The sequence below is a fragment of the Cornus florida genome, unplaced genomic scaffold (genome assembly GCF_030987335.1).
Source record: "Cornus florida cultivar Cherokee Brave unplaced genomic scaffold, ASM3098733v1 CherokeeBrave_3.0.0_Hap2_Chr11, whole genome shotgun sequence".
Classification (NCBI taxonomy): Eukaryota; Viridiplantae; Streptophyta; class Magnoliopsida; order Cornales; family Cornaceae; genus Cornus; species Cornus florida.
This window is the reverse complement of record NW_026775581.1, coordinates 66,048,106-66,069,058: the sequence shown is the minus strand read 5'-3', so window position 1 is coordinate 66,069,058 and position 20,953 is coordinate 66,048,106. Positions and strand designations below refer to the sequence as shown.

The 20,953-nt window shown below is 33.6% G+C and overlaps 2 protein-coding genes across 2 annotated transcripts; both read left to right on the top strand.

Annotated features, from left to right (window-relative positions):
* Positions 1-5,284: 5,284 nt before the first annotated feature.
* On the top strand, positions 5,285-11,989 carry LOC132282706 (plant intracellular Ras-group-related LRR protein 1-like). Its single transcript, XM_059784459.1, has 3 exons — positions 5,285-6,493; positions 10,842-11,008; positions 11,097-11,989. Exons 1-3 carry the CDS (start codon positions 5,750-5,752, stop codon positions 11,734-11,736), a joined length of 1,551 nt encoding a protein of 516 aa, XP_059640442.1. The 5' UTR covers positions 5,285-5,749; the 3' UTR covers positions 11,737-11,989.
* Positions 11,990-12,152: 163 nt separating this feature from the next.
* LOC132282707 (protein DETOXIFICATION 16-like) lies at positions 12,153-20,159 on the top strand. Its single transcript, XM_059784460.1, has 8 exons — positions 12,153-14,251; positions 17,909-18,453; positions 18,613-18,699; positions 18,971-19,027; positions 19,122-19,360; positions 19,506-19,624; positions 19,707-19,793; positions 19,884-20,159. Exons 1-8 carry the CDS (start codon positions 13,991-13,993, stop codon positions 19,941-19,943), a joined length of 1,455 nt encoding a protein of 484 aa, XP_059640443.1. The 5' UTR covers positions 12,153-13,990; the 3' UTR covers positions 19,944-20,159.
* Positions 20,160-20,953: the final 794 nt, after the last annotated feature.

Below are 20,953 nucleotides of genomic sequence, written 5' to 3'. Positions count from 1 at the left end.
AACGAGCAAAGATAGTTGATTTGACAAATGTAATTACCATGGAGTGGTCATTCTTTTTGGTAGTACAAGCCTTAACCCACTTTGACACATAATCAATGGCAACGAGAATATATTGAAAGTCATAAGACATTGGGAATGGTCCCATAAAGTCTATGCCCATACATCGAAGATTTCAACTACGAAGACTGAAGTTAAAGGCATTATGTTTCTCTTTGACATTCATCCTAACTTTTGGCACCGAACACACACCTTGCAAAAGTTATAGGCATCTCGGTGGATAGTGGGCCAGAAGAGCCCACTTTGAAGAACCTTCAAAGCGGTCTTTTTTCCACTGAAATGCCCACCACAAGCAAGTGTGTGACAAAACACAAGGATGCTCGGAACTTCACTTTCTGGCACATATCTCCTTATTACACCCCCAAACTTTGATATTACTAGTCCCTAGTAATGAACTACAGTATGAAAATGAAACAAACATATATATAACTATGAACTAATAAAGCAAATAAAGATAACACCACTTTCATAGGGATCACGGTTGCATTTAGCATATGCAACAAGCCTTTTAAACCCCTAGGTTACTCATAGTGGACGAGTGAAGTCTCGTGAGGGTTTCCAGAAATGATACCTACAAACATCAACAGCTCTTTTTACTTGGGAATCAATGACACATATCAAACAAATGTTGAAAGTAGACTACTTCAAGTATGCAAATTTCTGCCATTTCTAAACTATTCTCAACATTTCAACATCATGTAAGCAAAAATGGTCATCCACACATCAAGCAAGTTAATCATGCAAATTGAATCAATTCTATCATCCTTTTTTAGTGAATCGGCATCAAAATGTGTTGCTATCCTAACAAATCAAAGTAATGGCATAGCCTTACCCTCAAACTAGCATACAAATATAATACCAATCATCAAGACATTGAATGAACCTTGTTATTCAATCAAACATTTTTTTTTTTTTTATTGATTTCATTTTTTTTTTTTTTTTAATATGCATGACCATGTGCAATGTCCAAGTTCCTTAAGCTCTCTAACCACCTCATATAACAAGCGTTGAGCCAACGACTCCCAAACCAGATGGTCTTAAGGCGTTAAGTATAAAGACACTCCTAAGGGCGTAATGACTCAGAATGGCTAGGTTACAAACTCAAACTAATCATACATCTTACATTCTTTTATTGTTTTCCTTTTTAATCAGTTGACATGTTGAAAGAATACAGTTTTTTTTTTTTTTTTTGGTGAGTGCTTTTATTTCTCTTCTTTGCAAGGTCATTTTATTAAGAATGAAAGCTTTCAAAGCATACTAGCTCAATTGGGATAAATCAAGACAATAATCAACTAAGCATGTACCCTACAAATTGAATGCTAATGTGCGCAAGTGCAAGTGTAGAATTCTAGAATCAACTCTCAAAGCATTTTCAACCAACAAGATGATGCGTACCACAAGAGCAAACATAATATCAAAAATTAAAAATTTACTCCTAAATGACATCCTAGAGCATACAAGAAGTATTAGACTCTAACAACTTGTTTTTCAAAGGCACTATGCTTTGGAAGTTCGAAATTATTGCTAAACACATCTCAAATCTCATCATGCATTTAAAGCTCAACTTAAAATAAAATGAATCATAATGATCGACCTTACCCCCCAACTTAAACTGTACATTGTCCTCAATATGCAATGAGAATAATGAAAAATGATGAAAAGAGTATACCGTGATGGCAAAGACCTTAGCTTAGGTGCTGAAATGTGTAACATTTAAGTACTTATCAATTAAAAATTATTTTTCTCAAATACCACAATCATTTTTTTTTATTTTAAACCCCTCTTCTTTTCTTGCTTCCTTCCTTTCTAAATTATTTCTCTATTTGTATTAATCTCCCTTCTCTATCTCATTGGGGTTTGATATTGATCTTTATAAATAATAATGAAATATTTCACAAATGAAGAAACAACAAAGTTTAATGATGTAGTTTATCTTGTTAGCATAAAATTATCGAATAACTATTAAAACTTCAAGAACCATTAAACTCCTTTAATGATGATAATAGTGATGGGAATGGTAATTTGTTTTTTTAAAATTTTCTTTTTAATTTTATGCTTTGACTTTAATTTGATTTTTTTTTCGTATGTGTTTTTTTAAGAATTAATTTAAAATTTATTTGAATATTTAAGTTTACCTAGTAGTTGATAAATAAAGTTTTAACTCTTTTGACAATAAAATTAAAAAACTATGGATTTTGTGAAAAGAATAAAAAAAAAAAAAAAATAGTAAAGAAAGTATATAAGATATGAGTTTTAAACTTTTTCTTCTTATCTTATATATTTTATTTACTATTAATTCTAGAAAAAAAAAAATATAGTTGATAAATAAAGATCTAATTCTTTTGACAATAAAATTAAAAAACTATGAATTTTATGAAAAGAATAAAGAATAATAATTATAACGAAAGTAAATAAGACAAGAAGAAAACGTTTGTAGAGAAAATGATAAATGTAGTATTATAAAATGAGAAAGACGCATCAATGAGTTTAAGGACTTTCTTATCATTTCTTTTAAATAAAAATAAATAAATGGAGTACAATTATACAAAAGTATGTAGAGTGCGAATATCGCCTCCCTATCTAAATTTTGAATGAGTTTTAACGACAACTCTAAATTATACATTTATTTTAACTTAAAAAAAAAAAAACTTAGGGTGTAACAGTAGAAAAGGGGAGTACAAATATGATCTACCTTTTCGAATTATTTGGAATTGATTATTGTACTTCTTATTCATAAAGATTATTGGAGATTAAAAAATAAGTATAATATAGGCATTTTATTAAATAAGTGAAAATAATAAAATTGAGTTTCTTTTCATATAAAAAAATAAGACACGAAAAACAAGTAATCCACTTGTTAATTTTCTTTCCCTTTAAATATCTTGTTTTGGAAGTAAGCAAAAGTACAAAATTTAATATAGAAAAAGATTATCAGAAAAATCTATCTGATCTAGACCACCCTTAATTTTGTTTGCTAGAGAGAGCTTTCACAGGCATTTTTGGACCCCCACCTGTCAAACCCACCTTTCTTCATTTTTGTTTGATTAAATATTAAGAATAGTCAAAACAATTAATTGGGGTGATATTTTTATGTTTTATTTTATTTTTGGTTAGAAGGGAGAGAATGAATTTTTTAATAATTTATTCTCATTATATATATATATATATATATATATATATATATATAAATAATTGTTTTTCTGTGAAGAATATGATTAAATATTTACATTTTCGAAAATATCGATTCAATATTATTATTTAAATAAGAAGGGGTTAAATATTAGAAATAGAGTTACAAAATGTTGAACGGAGAGGACTATGCCCCAGCCGGCGAAATAGTCGAATTTTCTTGTAAAATCACCATCTAATTGAGTCATCACTTTCCCAGTTGCCACAAGAAATTGACTTCCATCCACCACGTCATATTTCCTTGTCATGGCACATCAAGAGCGATCAACATCGATCTCTCGGAACTAACTCAAACCACAATCAAAAATAAACGTGTCATATGGCTTGTAGCATGGTTGATGATTGCGATATAAATTATAATTATAGTTTAACACATTCGGACAAAATTAATAAATTGGTTGAGACGGGTTATATATCAAATTTTTAAAAAAATCTTATATCAACCAATATGTTATCTATCAGACGATGTGGCGAAGTATGATATATATATAATATAATATGGTGAAGTTCATAAAAAAAATTCAAGAACAATCTGTCCCATTAAATTATTAATTTGTTACAATTAAGAACAAATTGATCATAAAAGACTATTTTACTCCTTCTTATTAAATTTGTTATTTTCTATTAAATTATTTTTATTATCTTTTTTCTTATTTAAATATTAATTATACCATTTATCTTAATTTTTTTTATTTTATAAAATGATTAGCTTATTTTAAAAATTTTCTATTTATAATAAAAGTTCTTTTACTCACTTTTAACTTTTTTACTGTAAAAATACATTTTTTTCATACAATATATTCATGAAAAATGAATAAATTACTTAAGTAAAAAATATCTTTTTTTTTATGCAATATATTCTTGAAAAATTAAGAAAATACTTAAATTGTTTAATAAAAATCTACTTAAGATCTTTATTTAAAAATTAATTTAAAAAATTAAAAATAAATTTATGCAAATTTAATGGAGAAGTCATCGTCAAATTAGTTTGAATATTTTGTTCATAATTAAGAAAAATAGATTAGATATTAGGGCATTTTATAATTAAATTTAAATAATTTAGAGAATATTATGAACAAAATATATTTGAAGAGATTGTAAATTTTAACATAGTTCAGGATTTTTTTATTTTTATTTTTGCACAGTACCCATATAATATGATGTCTAATTGCTACCGTCATTATCCACTTGTTTCCACTAGGGAGCAGTTGAATGCCTTTTTTTTTTTTTTTGGTACTTGAGAAGAAATCGTTTTACCACTTTAAGGGAGATTCGTTTTTCAATCGTATTGGGAGGGAAAATTACCTATAAATATTTTATTATTAACGTGTTACCATATTTGTAGTTTATTTGACTTTTTTGTAAATTTTTATTAACGGAGTCTTTCTATACTCACATAATGGTTATTTAATATGTGATTTTGTTTCAAATTCAATAGGTGGGCTGTATCGATCAGTTTACACTGATATAAATAATTCATTAACTTTAATTTTGGGCTATGTCACTTTATGATCGGAAACTGTCGTTTAGGGTGCAAGCCGAGGTTCTTACTAGATTCAACGCATGCTTCATCAAAATTGAACGCAGTTTCTTTGGCAAGAAGATGGCATTGTTGGAAAATTTTACTAAAGTCTTTGATGAAACTGCGATAGAGAATTATGATTCGCAATAACAATTACTATTGCGGTATAATAGATTCGGATAAAATCAGTTAAACTAATAGATATGGATCACGCGCTCTCTCCCCATCATTGAAATCATTTATAAGTTTGTTTCTTTTGTGATAACAAATTTACAAGTTAGGTTCTTTTGTGATAACAAATTTTTATTTTTTGAGAATTAAAAATTAAAAAGAATGTTTAAAGAAATTGTTTGAATGACGTTTGAGGGTCACCCAACAATCGAATCACTAGGATATTCCTTGTGAATCACTTTCATTTCCTCGCTAGACTATCTGCATTCCGGCATCACTATTAAATGTTGAACCAAACAGATACCTGTTTTTTTCATTCCAGTTTCCCTCTCTTTCCTCTTTTCTGTTCTTTTTCTTCCAACAAGGCAACAAGTCCCCCCTCTTTCTCCGTCGCGTGCTAATCCAAACACAGTGCCCACAGTATTACGCATTTTACATTTTCAATTTTTTTAAAATAAAAAAGTGTTATTAAAAGCAGAACCAAACAGCCCCTAACAATTCCGTCAACCAAACTGATAAAACTCAATCCGTTTCCTTTGAAACAAACAGATTCTCAATTCATTTTTCTTGCCCCTTCGTTTCCATTCCTTATCTATTTCCTCGCGACTGAGTCTCTATCTTTCTCCGTTACATGCTTATCCAAATGTCTCCACAGTGTAGGACACTCCACGACTACTTTAAAACTGTTACTCTCAATTCGTTAGCTTCAATACACTCTCTCTCTGTATAGACGCCAGAATCCAAATTCTTGTTAAACCTTCTCCATCTCTCTCTCCAAATTCTTACTCTCTCTCTCTCTAGGGCATTCCGATGGATCCAAACCCTAAAACCTTTCCAATTCTCTCCTACGTCTTGTCCAAACTCCCCAGTATCGGACCCAAACACTCCGCCAATGAATTTGACGTCGAACGGCCACCACCACCGTCCGATGCTTCCACTTCGACTTCACCGTCATTCGAACTGACGGCGCAGATGCCCTACCTCTCCGACCCCAAAGTCATCGCCTCCATGCGATTCGCCGTCTCCGAAGTCGCCCAGACCCGATCCGTCCTCCAAACCCTAGGTGACCGACCCGACCACGAGACCGTCGACACTGCCAGGGCCAAGCTTGCTCAGATCGAGTCGAGTCTCTCCAAGCAGCTGGAAGGGATCGTGCTGTCGCCGCGTCCGGCGGAGGTTGACCGCCTCGGGTGGCGGTCGCACTTGGCGGACAAGGAGAAGGAGGTCCGGCAAGCGGCGGAGAGAGAGAAGCAGATGTACAAGGCGGTGATTCAGCTGGACGAAATGCACGACGCGTACGAGAAGCTGTTGAATAACGCCGAGGAGAAGTTGGTGAAGATTTATGAGTCGGCCGCGGCGGGCGTCAATGGGGTGGCAGAGGATAAGCCAGTGGCGGAGGAGATGAATGAGGAAGTGGTTGGGATTTTGCAGGAGGCGTCCGGGAAGGGGATAGAGAGGATTGATCTGTCCGGTAGGCGGTTGCGTATTCTTCCCGAGGCATTTGGACATATTCGACAATTGGTCATGCTCAATCTGTCGTCTAATCTGCTTGAGGTTAGCCTAATTATCTCTCTCTACTCTTGAATTTAGAAATGGAATCACTTCGAATTTTATTTATTTTTGATAAGTAAATCACTTCGAGAAGTTAGAAATGGAATAACTCATATATGACATTGAATTTGTATCATTGATTGAGTTTCCTCTAGTTGTCTGGTGGAGAGTGTTGTTTTCTAAACTACCTGTTTCATGCTGTCAAAACAAATTGTTTTCCTACTTATGTTTCTGTGCTTTCTTTCATTGTTAAAATTTCGTCAATGTTACTACCAGTAAGTGCTGGACTGCCCTGATATTTATTACCCTGTTAAATAAGTTGATTTCTTTAATCAGTGAAGGAAATCCTAATCGTCCTGGCTAATGTGGAATTGGGGTTTGATTGTTCAAGGGTTGTAGGCATATAAAATGCTGAGTGGGAGAAAGAGATAATAAACTTATTGCTGGATTATGCATTTGTCGGGGTGGAGTGAAAATTTAGGCATGTTAGACTTTCTTGTTGGACACACTTGTTAATTATAATTTTGCAAAGCAAATGTGCATTTTACTTTCTAGAGGGTATTAGACTTCCCGACCGTCCATTTTTGAGTTCAAGTACTAGTCTATGTTTTTGTGAAGAAGCTTGCATCTTGAGTAAGATGAATTTGTATTTACTCATTATGCAATGATTTGGGGTTTTAGATAACTGTAAGAGGCAGGTAATAAAAGAGAGAGTGAACATAGGACAGATTACAGGATTGCGTATGTAGGGTAGAATGCATAGTTTGGCTTCAATTCATGCTACAATACTCTTATCTAGAAAAGAGAACTTGCTTTACTGTCATCATACAAAGTGGAATTGTGCTGGATTAGAATAGTTTGATCATTTAATCATGCAGTCAAAGTCATAGTTCTTTGTATCAGCCTAGTCTTTGTGATTTGGCTGAGGCATTACGGACTTGACTGAGTTCGAGTCCCTTGGGACTCGGCTGAGTCTCTTCCGAGTTCATTTGGACTCAGTCGAGTCAGCACATCCGCTAGTATGCAGATAAATTATTATTTTTTTGATAAGTAGTATGCATGTCCGCTACACTGTTTCTGCATCAACCATGTATACAACATGACCTTAATGTCCCTTCAAATTCTAAATCTATAATTGGGTTTGACAAACCATGGCTGCATGTTTAATTGGTTTGAACACAGGGTCTCAATAGTGTGGAATTCTTCAATTCTAATTCGTATGTGACAAAAATAATGTTCATCGTTTTTTCCCTTATTTCTTTCCACACTTTTCTTCTTGTACTACCTGAATATGCTTTCTCTTGTTCTGTCACAGTTGGCCTTACTCCTATTCTCTCTCACATGTTTTTTTATTAATCCTCTCTTTCCTAATCAGCCCTATAATTCATTTCAACATTCTCATTTTAGCTGCATGAATGCATTTATTTCTTAAATTTTTTTAAGGTCCAGCACTCTGCTACAGATCAGATTGCTAGGCATCCTATAAAAAAATATTCTTTTAATTATTTAATTTGATTTGATTTGATTTGATTTTATATCATATTGAATGCAGCTAGATTGTCTCCATCCTGTTAGAAGAGTAGACAATTGTGGCGACAGAATTGCTTTCTAGGTACCAACGAAACTAATTGATGAGCAAATGGCATGAACGGGTAGATTAATTTATTTTTCATGGCAAGCAAAGAACCAATGGTGATCCTCATTCCCTTTTTTCTTTTCTTTCAAAAAATAACAAGAACACAAAACTTGCAAAAATAAACAAAGGATATAATTTGGTGGGGCTTTACAAAAGAACGACTTCCTTTAAAACTTAAAAAGATTATTCAGGTATATATAATGAGACAAAGACTAGAGTTCTTACCATATGTAGAGAAAGTAATGATTTTTCTACAAAAGTTATATGACACCAAGATCAGTGTGAAGCCCATCTATTTACAAAAGTATATTTGGAATATTTAGAATCAAATAAAAAATGATTGGGATATATCTTTAATTACCAAATTAAAAATGATAAGAGTGTACATATTTACCAATATTATACGTTGATTTTTTAAAATTTTATAATTAAAGATGATATGTTCATTTGTTATTGATCAACATCAGCAATGAGATTATTGTTGACCTAAGTATTGCCGGGTAAATATTGTCTTTAAATTAGTGACAAATTTGAAAAGAAACTTATGTCAAGTGTGTTACAGTTGACCATTTTAACACCATAATTTCAGCATTTGACTAATGGAGATATTTGCAACTTTTGGTAAATTGAAGGTATTTGTTGGAAAAAGAAAATACAATAAAATACTAGTAGAGGGGTATTTTGAAATTTTTTGATAATACAAGGGATTTATTGCAATTTGATTCTAAATATTCCAAATATACTTTTGTGAATAGATGGGCTTCACACTGATCTTGGTGTCATATAACTTTTGTAGAAAAATATTACTTTCTCTACATATGGTAAGAACTCTAGTCTCTGTCTCATTATATATATCCTGAATAATCTTTATAAGTTTTAAAGGAAGTCTTTCTTTTGTAAAGCCCCACCAAATTATATTCCTTGTTTATTTTTGCAAGTTTTGTGTTCTTGTTATTTTTTGAAAGAAAAGAAAAAAAGGGAATGAGGATCACCATTGGTTCTTTGCTTGCCATGAAAAATAAATTAATCTATCCAGCTAGAGAAGCTTCACATATACCACACCTTCTCTATCGTGTTCATGCCATTTGCTCATCAATTAGTTTCGTTGGTACTTAGAAGCAATTCGTCGCCACAATTGTCTACTCTTCTTGTGTTTCCAAAAAAGCAACTGATGTTCTTGTGTTTCAAATAATTAGTTTTGCAAATTGACAAGCTTTGGTTGCTGATCTTCTTTTGACTATACAAGAAGAAGAAGAAGAAGCCTTTTTCCCACCCACTTGGGGTCAGTTACATGAATCCTATGTTTCCATTCCACTCTATCTAAGGGCCGTAGCCTCAGTCAAACCACAAGCTAGCATATCCTTCTTTACTAACTCTAAACCACGTATAACTTTGGCCTTCCTCTTCCCCTACTATTACCCTCAATGTGGATTGTGTCATTGTTTCTAACTGGCGCATTTATATGTCTTCTTTACATGTCCAAACCATCTTTGCACATGTTCTTTTTGACCATCCATATGAAATATTGCAACATTCCCAGGTTGGGGTTATTGGGAAGGGATATGAAGGACTTAAATTTTGGATCATAAAATTTAAAAAATTACACTGACCTCCCCTCTAGTTAACTGAAAATATAAAGATCTTTCCCGTGTTCTTAAAAATTACAATGACCTTCCATGTCAAATCACATACTTAAACGATGTTGACCAAGGTTGTAGATTTACTACTTCACCCTCATCTTTAAATAATTTTACTATTTTACCCTTATAAACCTCCACTATCTTTATGCTGATTCTAAGGACGAAGTTGGTATTCTAAAATTTTCATTTGCGTCAACATAAGCAAAAATTGACGATGACCAGTGTTGACCATTAAATTGAAGGGACAATCTGTTACCTAATCATAACTCTCAAGAGACTTATCTGGAAAAAGAAAAAAAAATTCATAACCTCTCAAGAGAGGCCATTGTCATTTATGAAAAGGTGAAAACATAAGAGAGGTCGTTTAATTTTCACTTAACCAGAATTTAACATTTTATGAAGGAAAGCTTTTGAGTTTCTCATTGTGATTCAGTTAAGAAGTTGCTTGGTTTTAGCATTTTATGATAGCCCTGGTGTGTGTTTATTTAATGAGTATTAAAATTGTCTTCTTGTTAACTTTTTTTTTTTCCTCGCTATAAATTATCTTCAGTATGGCTCTAGCCCAATTATCTGTACTACTATAGTGATGTTGAGGTCGTTGTGTTAAGTTTTGAGTATACTTTCGTTGCCATACTTTTAGTGAAGCAAATAGGATCGATGTTCTGTCAAAAATGGTAAATTTTATTTAGCTGTTGTGAGTCTTGTGACCCTAGATCAATTTGATGTGTCCTTTGCATGTATAGCTGATTCTAGTGGAGGATGCAAAATGGTGTGCATATTATTTTCGTATTAATTTGTTTCTAGTGGACTTATGAGCTCAAAAATTATGTAGAAAAAGGTACTGTAACCCTACCTCATGGCTTTGCTGTCTGAAACTTTTTGTTTTCCTTGTGGATGTTGTGCAAATGCATAGATCTGTTGATGAATTGCTTAAATTAGAAGAAATATGAAATGTTGATTTTATTGGCTTTTTTATGATTCGGCTAAGTATTAGTTGATGGGCTTCTTTTTGTTTGTTTGTTTGTTTTTTTTTACTTTGTTCCTGATATGTCGATACTCCGTGTGAGTGAAACAGGTAGTTCCTGATTCAATTGCGGGACTGGAAAACCTTGAGGAGCTTAATCTTGCATCAAACCTTTTGGAGTCATTGCCAGATTCCATCGGGGTGTTGCTTAATTTAAAGATCCTAGATGTATCTGGAAACAAGCTAACTGTCTTGCCTGACAGTATTTGTTATTGCAGGTAGACCTTATTAATTGCAAAACCAACTCTATTAATTCTTTTCTCCTTCATATGTTTATTGAGTTTATTTGAATCTTGATTATTCCAGGTCATTGGTGGAACTGGATGCGAGCTTCAATAGACTGACATATTTGCCAACAAACATTGGTTATGAACTGGGGAATCTGAGAAGGCTTTCAATCCATCTGAACAAGATCCGTTCTCTTCCCACTTCTATTGGTGGAATGAGGTCTTTGCGCCTTCTGGATGTGCACTTCAACGAGCTCCATGGCCTTCCACTTGCGATTGGAAGATTGACAAATCTTGAGGTCCTGAATCTGAGCAGTAATTTCAGCGACCTAACTGAACTTCCAGATACAATTGGTAACTTAACCAACCTCAAAGAACTTGATCTCAGCAACAACCAGATCCATGCTCTTCCAGATACATTTGGTCGGCTTGACAATCTGAACAAGCTTAACTTGGAGCAGAATCCTCTTGTAATTCCTCCAAACGAAGTTGTGACTGAAGGGGTTGAAGCTGTCAAGGTTTTTATGGCTAAGAGGTGGCTTGACATATTGTTAGAGGAAGAACAGAAGAGCATGCTTGAAGTAAGTGAGCAGCAGATGCAGACCAATTACTTAACTCGAAGCACCTCATGGTTGAAGACTTTTGTTTCAGGTGTTTCTGGGTATTTAGGAACTGTTGGAAAATCGTCTGTAGACCCTTATCTTAATCAGCAGCTATGATTTCATTTTCTGCTGATTGATTTTTCTGAGAATCCACTTCCTTTCGATGGCATGCACAGCTGATGAAGATTGAAGAATTCTGGAAAATGTTCATAAGTTTTAAAAGGAAAATAAACAGCCAAAGGATCATGCAGTGTTGTTTTCTTTTGATACCCTTGTAGTGTAAGCAGGATGCTTATAGTTTGTACATTTTATAACAAGAATTTTTCCAAATTTTGGAATCAGACCTTTTTACGGTCTCTCCTTTTGATCTCATGTGGTTTGGTGGCGGTTGCTGTTACTACTTTTTTATTGTTACTATTGTTATTTTTCCTTTCTGACCGGTATCAATGTTCAAAATAAAGCCTGAATGGGAGGTTTCTCGAATACGTGTATCAGGTCCTGTGCGACTTTGATTCGTGTACATACTGGTCCAGCTTTGTGTTTACCTTCATTAGGTTGATCTGGTTCATCGATGTTCGATGCTACTACCCGGTTTGGGATGTTGAAATGGTATGTGCAGTTCTGTAAGCATATAATGAAAGTCATTCCTTATCATGCACATTGGGTTCTGCCCATAGTTTCCAGGCTAGCTGTGATGACGGTGAATATGAATTTTGTACCTCAAGTAGGCCATAGTTTTTTCATCAATTGGAAACTAGTGAAATGATACATTTTCTCTGTTTTAGTATTGAGATTTATATCGGTTCAAGGCAGCCAAACTATATATATATATATATATATATTTTTTTTTTTTTTATTTTTTTGTTGATGGTGGTGTTGGTCCTGTTGGACCTTTTAGAGGCTGGAAATCCTTTGGTTCAAAATGGTTGGCGATGAAGTGAGAGTCACCTTGGTTAATACCAGATTACTTTTCTTTATTTTTTCAATTTTTTATTCTCATCCAAATAATTCAATCCTGGGGTTTGAATTAGAAATGTTGAGTACCAAAAATACTCATTCAATCGTTGACAATTAATGTGAATGCTTACTGCGTTTTATGCATGGCTGCAATTTTTTTTCTAGAGAATTATGATTGTCGAAAAGATATTGGTTGGTGCCATTCACATTAATACATTATATTAGTGAGAAAATCATTTTTAATTTGTCATATCATTAAGAGATTGACTAAATATGTAGTAGGTGAAAAATAAGGCATTAGTTGGTGCCTTTCACGTTTATACATTATATATACATAACCTTGAATGAGATTTATGTGATTGTTTAAAACCTTGAATACACAAATTAGAATGATGAAAACAATACTCATAAAGAAATTAACTAAAGATCAAACTCAATCCAAATTATGCAATGCATAACATTTGAACTAACATTAACAGTCCTAATGTGAAGTAAAATCATGGTTATCAATGACAATTTCTGGGTAATGTGTTCATTTTCTAAACACATGTTATTATTGTATACTGCAAGCATTGAGAAGCAAAAGAGATTTTCAAAACTCGTGCTCATAGCACTTATGCTATGAATTGCTTTTACATTTTGTTTTTTAATATTCTAATCATATTTACATTTTTTTAAAGCATGCCTGACTCTCCTTTACGGCACACAATGCCACTCTCATATTGCACTACACATGTTATTCTTGTATAATGCAATGGTCCATTTGTGGCGTGTAGATGATGACTATAAAAACTCATTGAAGATGTAAACTGACTCACTGAGGATTTAAGTATACAATATTCCGGGATACTTAAACGTATCACTCCGGGATAATGAATAGTCATAGAAATTCTCAATTTGCATTGATAATATAAAAATAGAAAATTTTCAAGAAAAAGCATGACTGTGCATTGACTGAGAATACCACTTAATAAATATCCAGATATTGTATACTTTCTCATCAATGAGAGTATGTTTTTTTTTGGATGGGTCAAGTATCCATGTGCTCCCGTATATGCATTGTGAGCATGACACACATGCATAACTGTGTGCTTAACTATGTCATGTTTAATACTTTTGGTCAAGTTTTCACTATTTTATTGGACTAGTAACCAACTTTGTTGCTTAATGTGGATATCATGGCAGTTGTATAATTATGCATACAAACAAGTGGAGGTATATATAAATAGAAAAATATGCACACATATAGAGAGAGAGATATATAAAAGTTTATGTAACAACAAATGGCATGCATGCATTTTGCATGTCTATATATATATATATATGAATACCACGCAATTGTTTACATTGTTCTATCACACCATTCTCGCATAAAGAGAGTCCTTTTTCCCCATTTTCGTTTGAATTCAGGGAGATGATCCAAGAAGACTCCAAAACTCTTCTTGGATCTCCTCTGATTCCAAGCCCTGAAAAGGGTATTGAGTTTGATTTGCCAGAGAAGATTGCTGAGCTGAAAGAGCAATTGCAGTTGGCTGGTCCTCTGATTGTAGTTGGTTTCTTGCAGTACAGTTTACAGATGATTTCTGTTATGTTCGTAGGCCGTCTCGGAGAGCTCTCTCTTTCAAGTGCTGCCATGGCTACTTCGTTTGCCGGAGTCACAGGTTTCAGCCTCATGGTAAGTCTTGTTCTTTCATTGTTTGCTGTCTCACTCTCATTTGTACTTACATAATGTTGATGTTGTGACCTGAATTTTATTTCGGATCCGGTGACAACTTGATCCAATGTCATTTTTTTTTTTTTTATATCCATTTTTGTCTCGCTGGTTGTGGATTAATGTTATAAGGGTTTATTTGTTTCACATCGGATCCGGATGGGAAAATGATTAGGTATAAATGGGTGAGTATACAACATTATCCAATAATTTGAACTTTGGGTAAATGGGCAAACGCCCACCCGTTAGAATTGACCTGAATTCTAGTCTCTGGTTAGATACAAGAGTTTGCAGTGTGAGTGAGAGAACAATGAAAGTCGAATGAGGGAGAAGGGTTAATGAAAGATTTGTAAGTCAAGTATATTTTCTCACACACTAAATCACTGGTACAACCATGAACAATAATAATATACAAAATAAATACAAAATCATAACAGATGATAAGGAGATTGAGCAGAGTAGAAGAATTGTGAAGAAAATAGTGGTGCCAGCTATTAGAGATTATCTTTATCATGTTGAAAATAAACTTGATTTTAGTATTTAGTATTTTCAAGTACTTTTGTATCCATGATGCATGTGTTAATTTAGCATGTTAGTGGGTAGTAAATTGTCTTAGTGGGAGTTAAGGTTATGTAAAATAAAGAGTCATGAGAGTTAAGCCTAACAAATACTATGTTAGTGGGAGTTTTGCCTACTAAATGGTCATGTTAGTGGGTTAGTGGGAGTTTTGCCTACTAAATGATATGTTAGTGGGGTTTTAAGTTTCATTTACATTTATGTTTTGAAGTCTATATAAACCCATGCATTGTACTCATTTTCTATCAAGTGAAATAAAAAGTATTTTCCTCCATTTCTATTCTCTTCCAAATAGTATAGTGTTGTGTGTGTAACTAGGCCACTATTTCCAACAAAGTGGTATCAGAGCCTAGACGATCCTGAAGGCCAGACGAAGTTGATCTTAGAAGGTTCAACATTTGAGAAAAACATGTTTCTCCTTGATGATGATGAAGGGGAGAAAATGTATTTTCTTAGTGAAAAGATGATGTTATCTAATTACAAGAGAATGAGAATCATCATGACTTCATACCTCAAAGCATGCGATTTGTGGGATGTTGTTGGAGAAGAGCCAAAGAATGGCATGTCCAACAAGCTTCATGAAAAGAAAGAAGATAAGGCATTGGTAGTGTTGCAAAAGGCAATACATCAAGAAATTTGGGAGTATTTTGGAGAGTCCAAAACTCCAAGTTGTATTTGGAAGATGCTCGAGACCATCGTTTCCAATCATAGGGGTGAATCACTACCCATGGAGTATTGGGTACAATGCTTTGAGAATGATGAGTTTACGAAAGATGATTATGAAAGTCTTGAAGACAAAGTTGTGGAGAATGAAGAGGTGTATCATGCAAAAGAAGTTGAAGATTTTGGAGATTCAAAAGTTGAAGGAGAATTTGAAATGGTGAATAAGGAAGAGGTAAGAAAAGGTGTTAAAGAAGAGATTGAAAAAGTGAAGGAGGATGAAGTGAAAATAGAAGATTTAGAAGAAGGAAGTGCTAAAGAAGAGATAAAAGTTCAAGTTGGTGAATTAACATCTTCAGGTATGGTTACAAATTCCACCTTGAAAGAAGTTATATTTGACTTATTTGATGAAATTATTATTTCTTCATATTCATCAAATAATGCTTATTTTGTGGAGAATGATGAACTTCTCTTAAAGAAAGTTGTTCCAAAGAAGTATGAGATTGAAGCCCAGGATGATAAGAAATTCTTATATTATTTTTTAAAAAATAGTTTGGAGAATTTTGTAATTGATACAGGTTGGGTGAATATGGAATTATTTTTTGACTCTAAAGAAGAAGTATATGTGAAGTTGAAGATTCATAAAAAATTTAAGAAGAAAAAAGATCGATGGTGTGCTTGTATAAAGAGGATGATATATGATTATGTGAAGACATCAAACAAGCATTTGAAGAAGTTTCACAAACCCTACACATCAATGGAAATGGCCAAGAAGATTGAAGCTATTGAAGGAGGTGGAATTGAAGATCAACTATCGAACTTTTGATCAAGCCCCCAAAATTAATAAGAAGGTTTTTCAAGTTACAAAATCAAGTTTAAAGGGGGGTGTTGAAAATAAACTTGATTTTAGTATTTAGTATTTTCAAGTACTTTTGTATCCATGATGCATGTGTTAATTTAGCATGTTAGTGGGTAGTAAATTGTCTTAGTGGGAGTTAAGGTTATGTAAAATAAAGAGTCACGAGAGTTAAGCCTAACAAATACTATGTTAGTGGGAGTTTTGCCTACTAAATGGTCATGTTAGTGGGTTAGTGGGAGTTTTGCCTACTAAATGATATGTTAGTGGGGTTTTAAGTTTCATTTACATTTATGTTTTGAAGCCTATATAAACCCATGCATTGTACTCATTTTCTATCAAGTGAAATAAAAAGTATTTTCCTCCATTTCTATTCTCTTCCAAATAGTATAGTGTTGTGTGTGTAACTAGGCCACTATTTCCAACATATCATTCCTCACAAGCTGATGGGACAAGCATGGAAAACAAACTAGAGAAAGTACTTTAGTTAAATAATTGTAGTGAAGTACTAAAAATCAAGTTTTTTGTTGACCACTTTCTCTCTTACACAGGGATAATCAACACTTTTTTATCATACACAATGATCATAATCAACTTTGAGATGTTTTGTTCGGGCAAACTAGACAGGATTTGAGGCCAATGAGATAGAACTAATATTATCACACCGTACATAGAACCTGTCATGTCATGTTAACCATCATCTACTCTTAAAAGCTTCAACTGTTAAAGAAGCTGTAAATTTTAATATTTAAATCTTCTAATAGTTAAGGGCTTTAGAGCTTGTAATCTCTGTTTGCTCTCCGCATAGTGAAAATTTTTAACCGATTTTCACCGTGATTGTTGGCAGTTTATACCATTTAAATATTAGAGGATTTAATATTTAAATCCTCTAATAGTTCTTGAGAACTTGTAATCTCTGTTTGGTTTTCGCATAGTGAAATTTCTTTGCCAAAATTGTATTTTTGTGATGCATGATTTTATGTTTTTTACATCGTTTCTCGATTGTATCTGTGGTTTTCTGGTGTTTATCGCCTCATGACCATATCTTTGGTCCCTATATATCAATACATGGACATTCATTGTACATATGCATCAGAACTGGCTTGATACAAGTAGAGGCATAAGAAAAGAATCCCAAGACATATTTTTTATTTTTCATCTTAATACAAAAATGATTTATTCTTTAATTTACTTTGTATGTTTCTCCATTTTATTCTTATCTTCTCATTGATTTTCTGTTAAGGTTCCTCAAAGAAGATTGTTCAATTATAGGTACACACTTTCTGATGTCAATTAGTATAGAGAGACCACCTAATTGGCATGAAAATGATACCTAACTCTAATGGGACCTTATTTTCTATGCAATGCTTTAGACACCCACCTTAAGATGCCCTGTATGTATATGTATGTTCATGCGTGGGATCATATATGCACACAATTTTTAGATTCATTTATTGAATCTAATCATAGCTTACAGAAGATTTTATTATCTCAAAACTTTTTTTATTATTTTTGTTTATTTTTACTAGCTGGGAATGGGAAGTGCATTAGAAACATTCTGTGGACAAGCCTATGGAGCAAAACAGTATCATATGCTTGGAATACACATGCAGAGAGCTATGCTTGTTCTTATGCTGCTGGGTATTCCTATAGCATTCCTCTGGAGCTGCACAGGGTATATTTTCACTATATTTGGACAAGACTTGGAGATTTCATCGCAGGCCGGAATCTATGCACTTTGGTTGATTCCTAGCATTTTTCCTTATGGCGTCCTTCAATGTCAACTCAGATTCTTACAGACTCAAAACAATGTCAAACCATTGTTGATAAGCAGTGGAATTACAAGTTTAGTTCATGTCTTGGTGTGTTGGACTCTGGTTTTTGGTGTTGGCTTTGGTAACAAAGGTGCTGCCCTGTCGATTGCCATCTCCTACTGGATTAATGTGTTGGTTTTGGCAGTTTACATCAAGTTCTCTCCGACATGTCAGAAAACATGGACAGGGTTCTCTAAGGAGGGTAAGAAAGATCTTGTTTGTTTTCTTTCATTGGGAATTCCTTCAGCTCTTATGGTCTGGTAAGTTTGAATCTTCCTTTACATAACTAGTATCTTCCTAACATTACATACATGTTAATTTGTCAAGTTTCTAAGGGACTTGACAAAAATTATCTATAAAGTACATGTAATTTTTTGTTGTTTACTACAATAATCTAATTGATTGTACTTGTGAATCAGCTTGGAATTTTGGTCGTACCAGTTTTTGGTTCTCATGTCGGGGATTCTGCCTAATCCAAAGCTAGAAACATCGATGATGTCTATATGGTTTGCATCTCTATATATACTAAAACATGTTGAAGTAGAATATCCCAAATGTATTTAAATTCAAGAAAAAAGAAAAAGAAAAAAAGAAAAAACTGAGCATTAATGATTTGGTGTTATGTTTAGCTATGTCAGAGAACAAATGTAATACAAAAAACACTGCCTTGTGAACTTCGATTCTTTCTTATCATAAGTTGACAAATCCAATAGCTTATATATGATTCTAATGCCATCAGCATAAATCCTCCATTTCTTACTTCTATAATCTTTTCAGCCTCAACACAAGCTCAGTGATCTTCAGAATCCCCTTTGGTTTTGGCAGTGCAGTAAGGTATGTTTGACAAAGCAGTATTACATCACCCATCATTAATCAGCTACATATCGTTATATACATTGACATTCTTCCCTCTCTATTGGATTCAAAGCACGAGAGTCTCAAATAAATTAGGCACAGGGAAACCTCAGGCTGCCCGACTTGCAGCACAGGTTGTGATATTCCTGGCCATCGTAGAGGGCCTGTTGGTAAGCTTAGCTTCAGTTGCAGCGCGAGAACTATGGGGCTATTTGTACACCAATGAAGAGGAAGTAGCAAAATATATAGCTTCTGTTATGCCAGTGCTTGCCATTTCCAACTTCATGGATGGAATTCAAGCCGTACTCTCAGGTTAGAGCTTCTATTATATATCCCTCTCTAAATTAGAACATTGTTTTTCTGATAGACATTATATGGTTCTGAAACATGGGTGCTTCGGGTTTTTATATTAAATTCATATACCTTCTTGAATTATAACATCACGAGAACTTCATAGGCATTGCAAGAGGATGTGGTTGGCAGAAGATCGGTGCATTTGTGAATTTAGGAGCTTATTACCTTGTTGGCCTTCCTTCTGCAATCATCTTAACCTTTGTGTTTCACTTTGGAGGAAAGGTATATAAAAACTAAAATGTCCATCTTAATTTCTTAGGGCATATGTGGCCTTTCTTGTGTTATTGATGTCCGTTCTTTTTAGGGCCTTTGGATGGGAATCATAAGTGGGAGTGGTCTCCAAGCCTTGCTGCTTTTAACCATTACCATGAACATGGATTGGGAGCGTCAAGTAATTTCAAATCTTCCCTTTGATCAAATCATTATTGATAGTTAAATCAGCATAGTTTTCTTTTAATCTTCTGCGCTCTGCTTTTCGCAGGCAAGAAAGACCCGCGATAGAATCTACGCTTCCATCATCCCAGTAGATATGGTATCATGAAATAGTTTAGTTTGGACTAATTGTTGATGCAAAGTGTTGTTGTACAAAAGAAGCTTATTAAGCTTCAAGCTTAAGAGTTTGAGATGGACAGAGTGGTATTGTATGTTTAATTTTCTTGTCATCAACTCCAAATTCAGATTCGGTTATAGACATCTTCAGTAAGTTGTCACATTAAAGTGGATTTTTTTTTTTTTTTTTTTTTTTTTTTTTTTTTTTTTTGTATTTCTTAAAATTCAATAACATTAATATGTTTGTATTATGAGAATTCAATTTACTAATACATAAGCTCTTAAATCTATTCACAATTACCATGATTCATTTATGGAAGTGCTATATCTCTTGCACCTTCATAAAACTCATATGAAATGTTAAGAGAGAGATAGGTTCAGACTCATTTCATATTAGATCACATATAATATATGCACACACTTTATTGTGCATACAAAATCATTCATGGAAACGAAACTCTATCTAGGTTATAATTGTGTTGGACCTTATCATCAAGACACTCATGACCTAGGCTCCACCCCCACAAACCTAGATTGGAAACCACATTGTAATATAGAAGTCCAGTTTCAAACTTACCTAGGTGCATGATTACATTAAAGGCAAATTCCGGCATGGTGTACAAGAAATGGTTATGGATTCTCATTAGAGTAGAGAGTCAAGGGAAGTACAACCTCCATAGATTTGAAACAGAAATGGATTGCTAGGCGCCACCTAAAGGGTCCCATAAAAGTGGTCAATTGCACCACCTTCTTGTTTTCTCTAGTTGGCCATTGGATTACAAGAATACAATCCAAAATAGAAAGGCCTGTTTGGGAACCACAATTGTTTTGTGCTTTTACTCTGATATGAAGCCGAAGCAATATTTTTGTTTTGGAATGTGTTTAATACTGTGTGAAAGCATGTTTGGTAACGTGTATTTGTTGCAAGATTTTTGGAAACAAAAATATGAAAACATTTTTGGTAAAGTCTTAACAATTAATGTGACGTTTAACAGATGGCTA

Bases quoted from the DNA above. Each gene is read 5' to 3' on its own strand.
- LOC132282706 (XM_059784459.1), top strand. From the start codon at position 5,750: ATGGATCCAAACCCTAAAACCTTTCCAATTCTCTCCTACGTCTTGTCC. The intron at 6,494-10,841 runs GTTAGCCTAATT...TGAGTGAAACAG, and splicing joins TGTCGTCTAATCTGCTTGAG to GTAGTTCCTGATTCAATTGC. The intron at 11,009-11,096 runs GTAGACCTTATT...TGATTATTCCAG, and splicing joins GACAGTATTTGTTATTGCAG to GTCATTGGTGGAACTGGATG.
- LOC132282707 (XM_059784460.1), top strand. From the start codon at position 13,991: ATGATCCAAGAAGACTCCAAAACTCTTCTTGGATCTCCTCTGATTCCA. The intron at 14,252-17,908 runs GTAAGTCTTGTT...TATTTTTACTAG, and splicing joins TCACAGGTTTCAGCCTCATG to CTGGGAATGGGAAGTGCATT. The intron at 19,625-19,706 runs GTATATAAAAAC...CGTTCTTTTTAG, and splicing joins TGTTTCACTTTGGAGGAAAG to GGCCTTTGGATGGGAATCAT.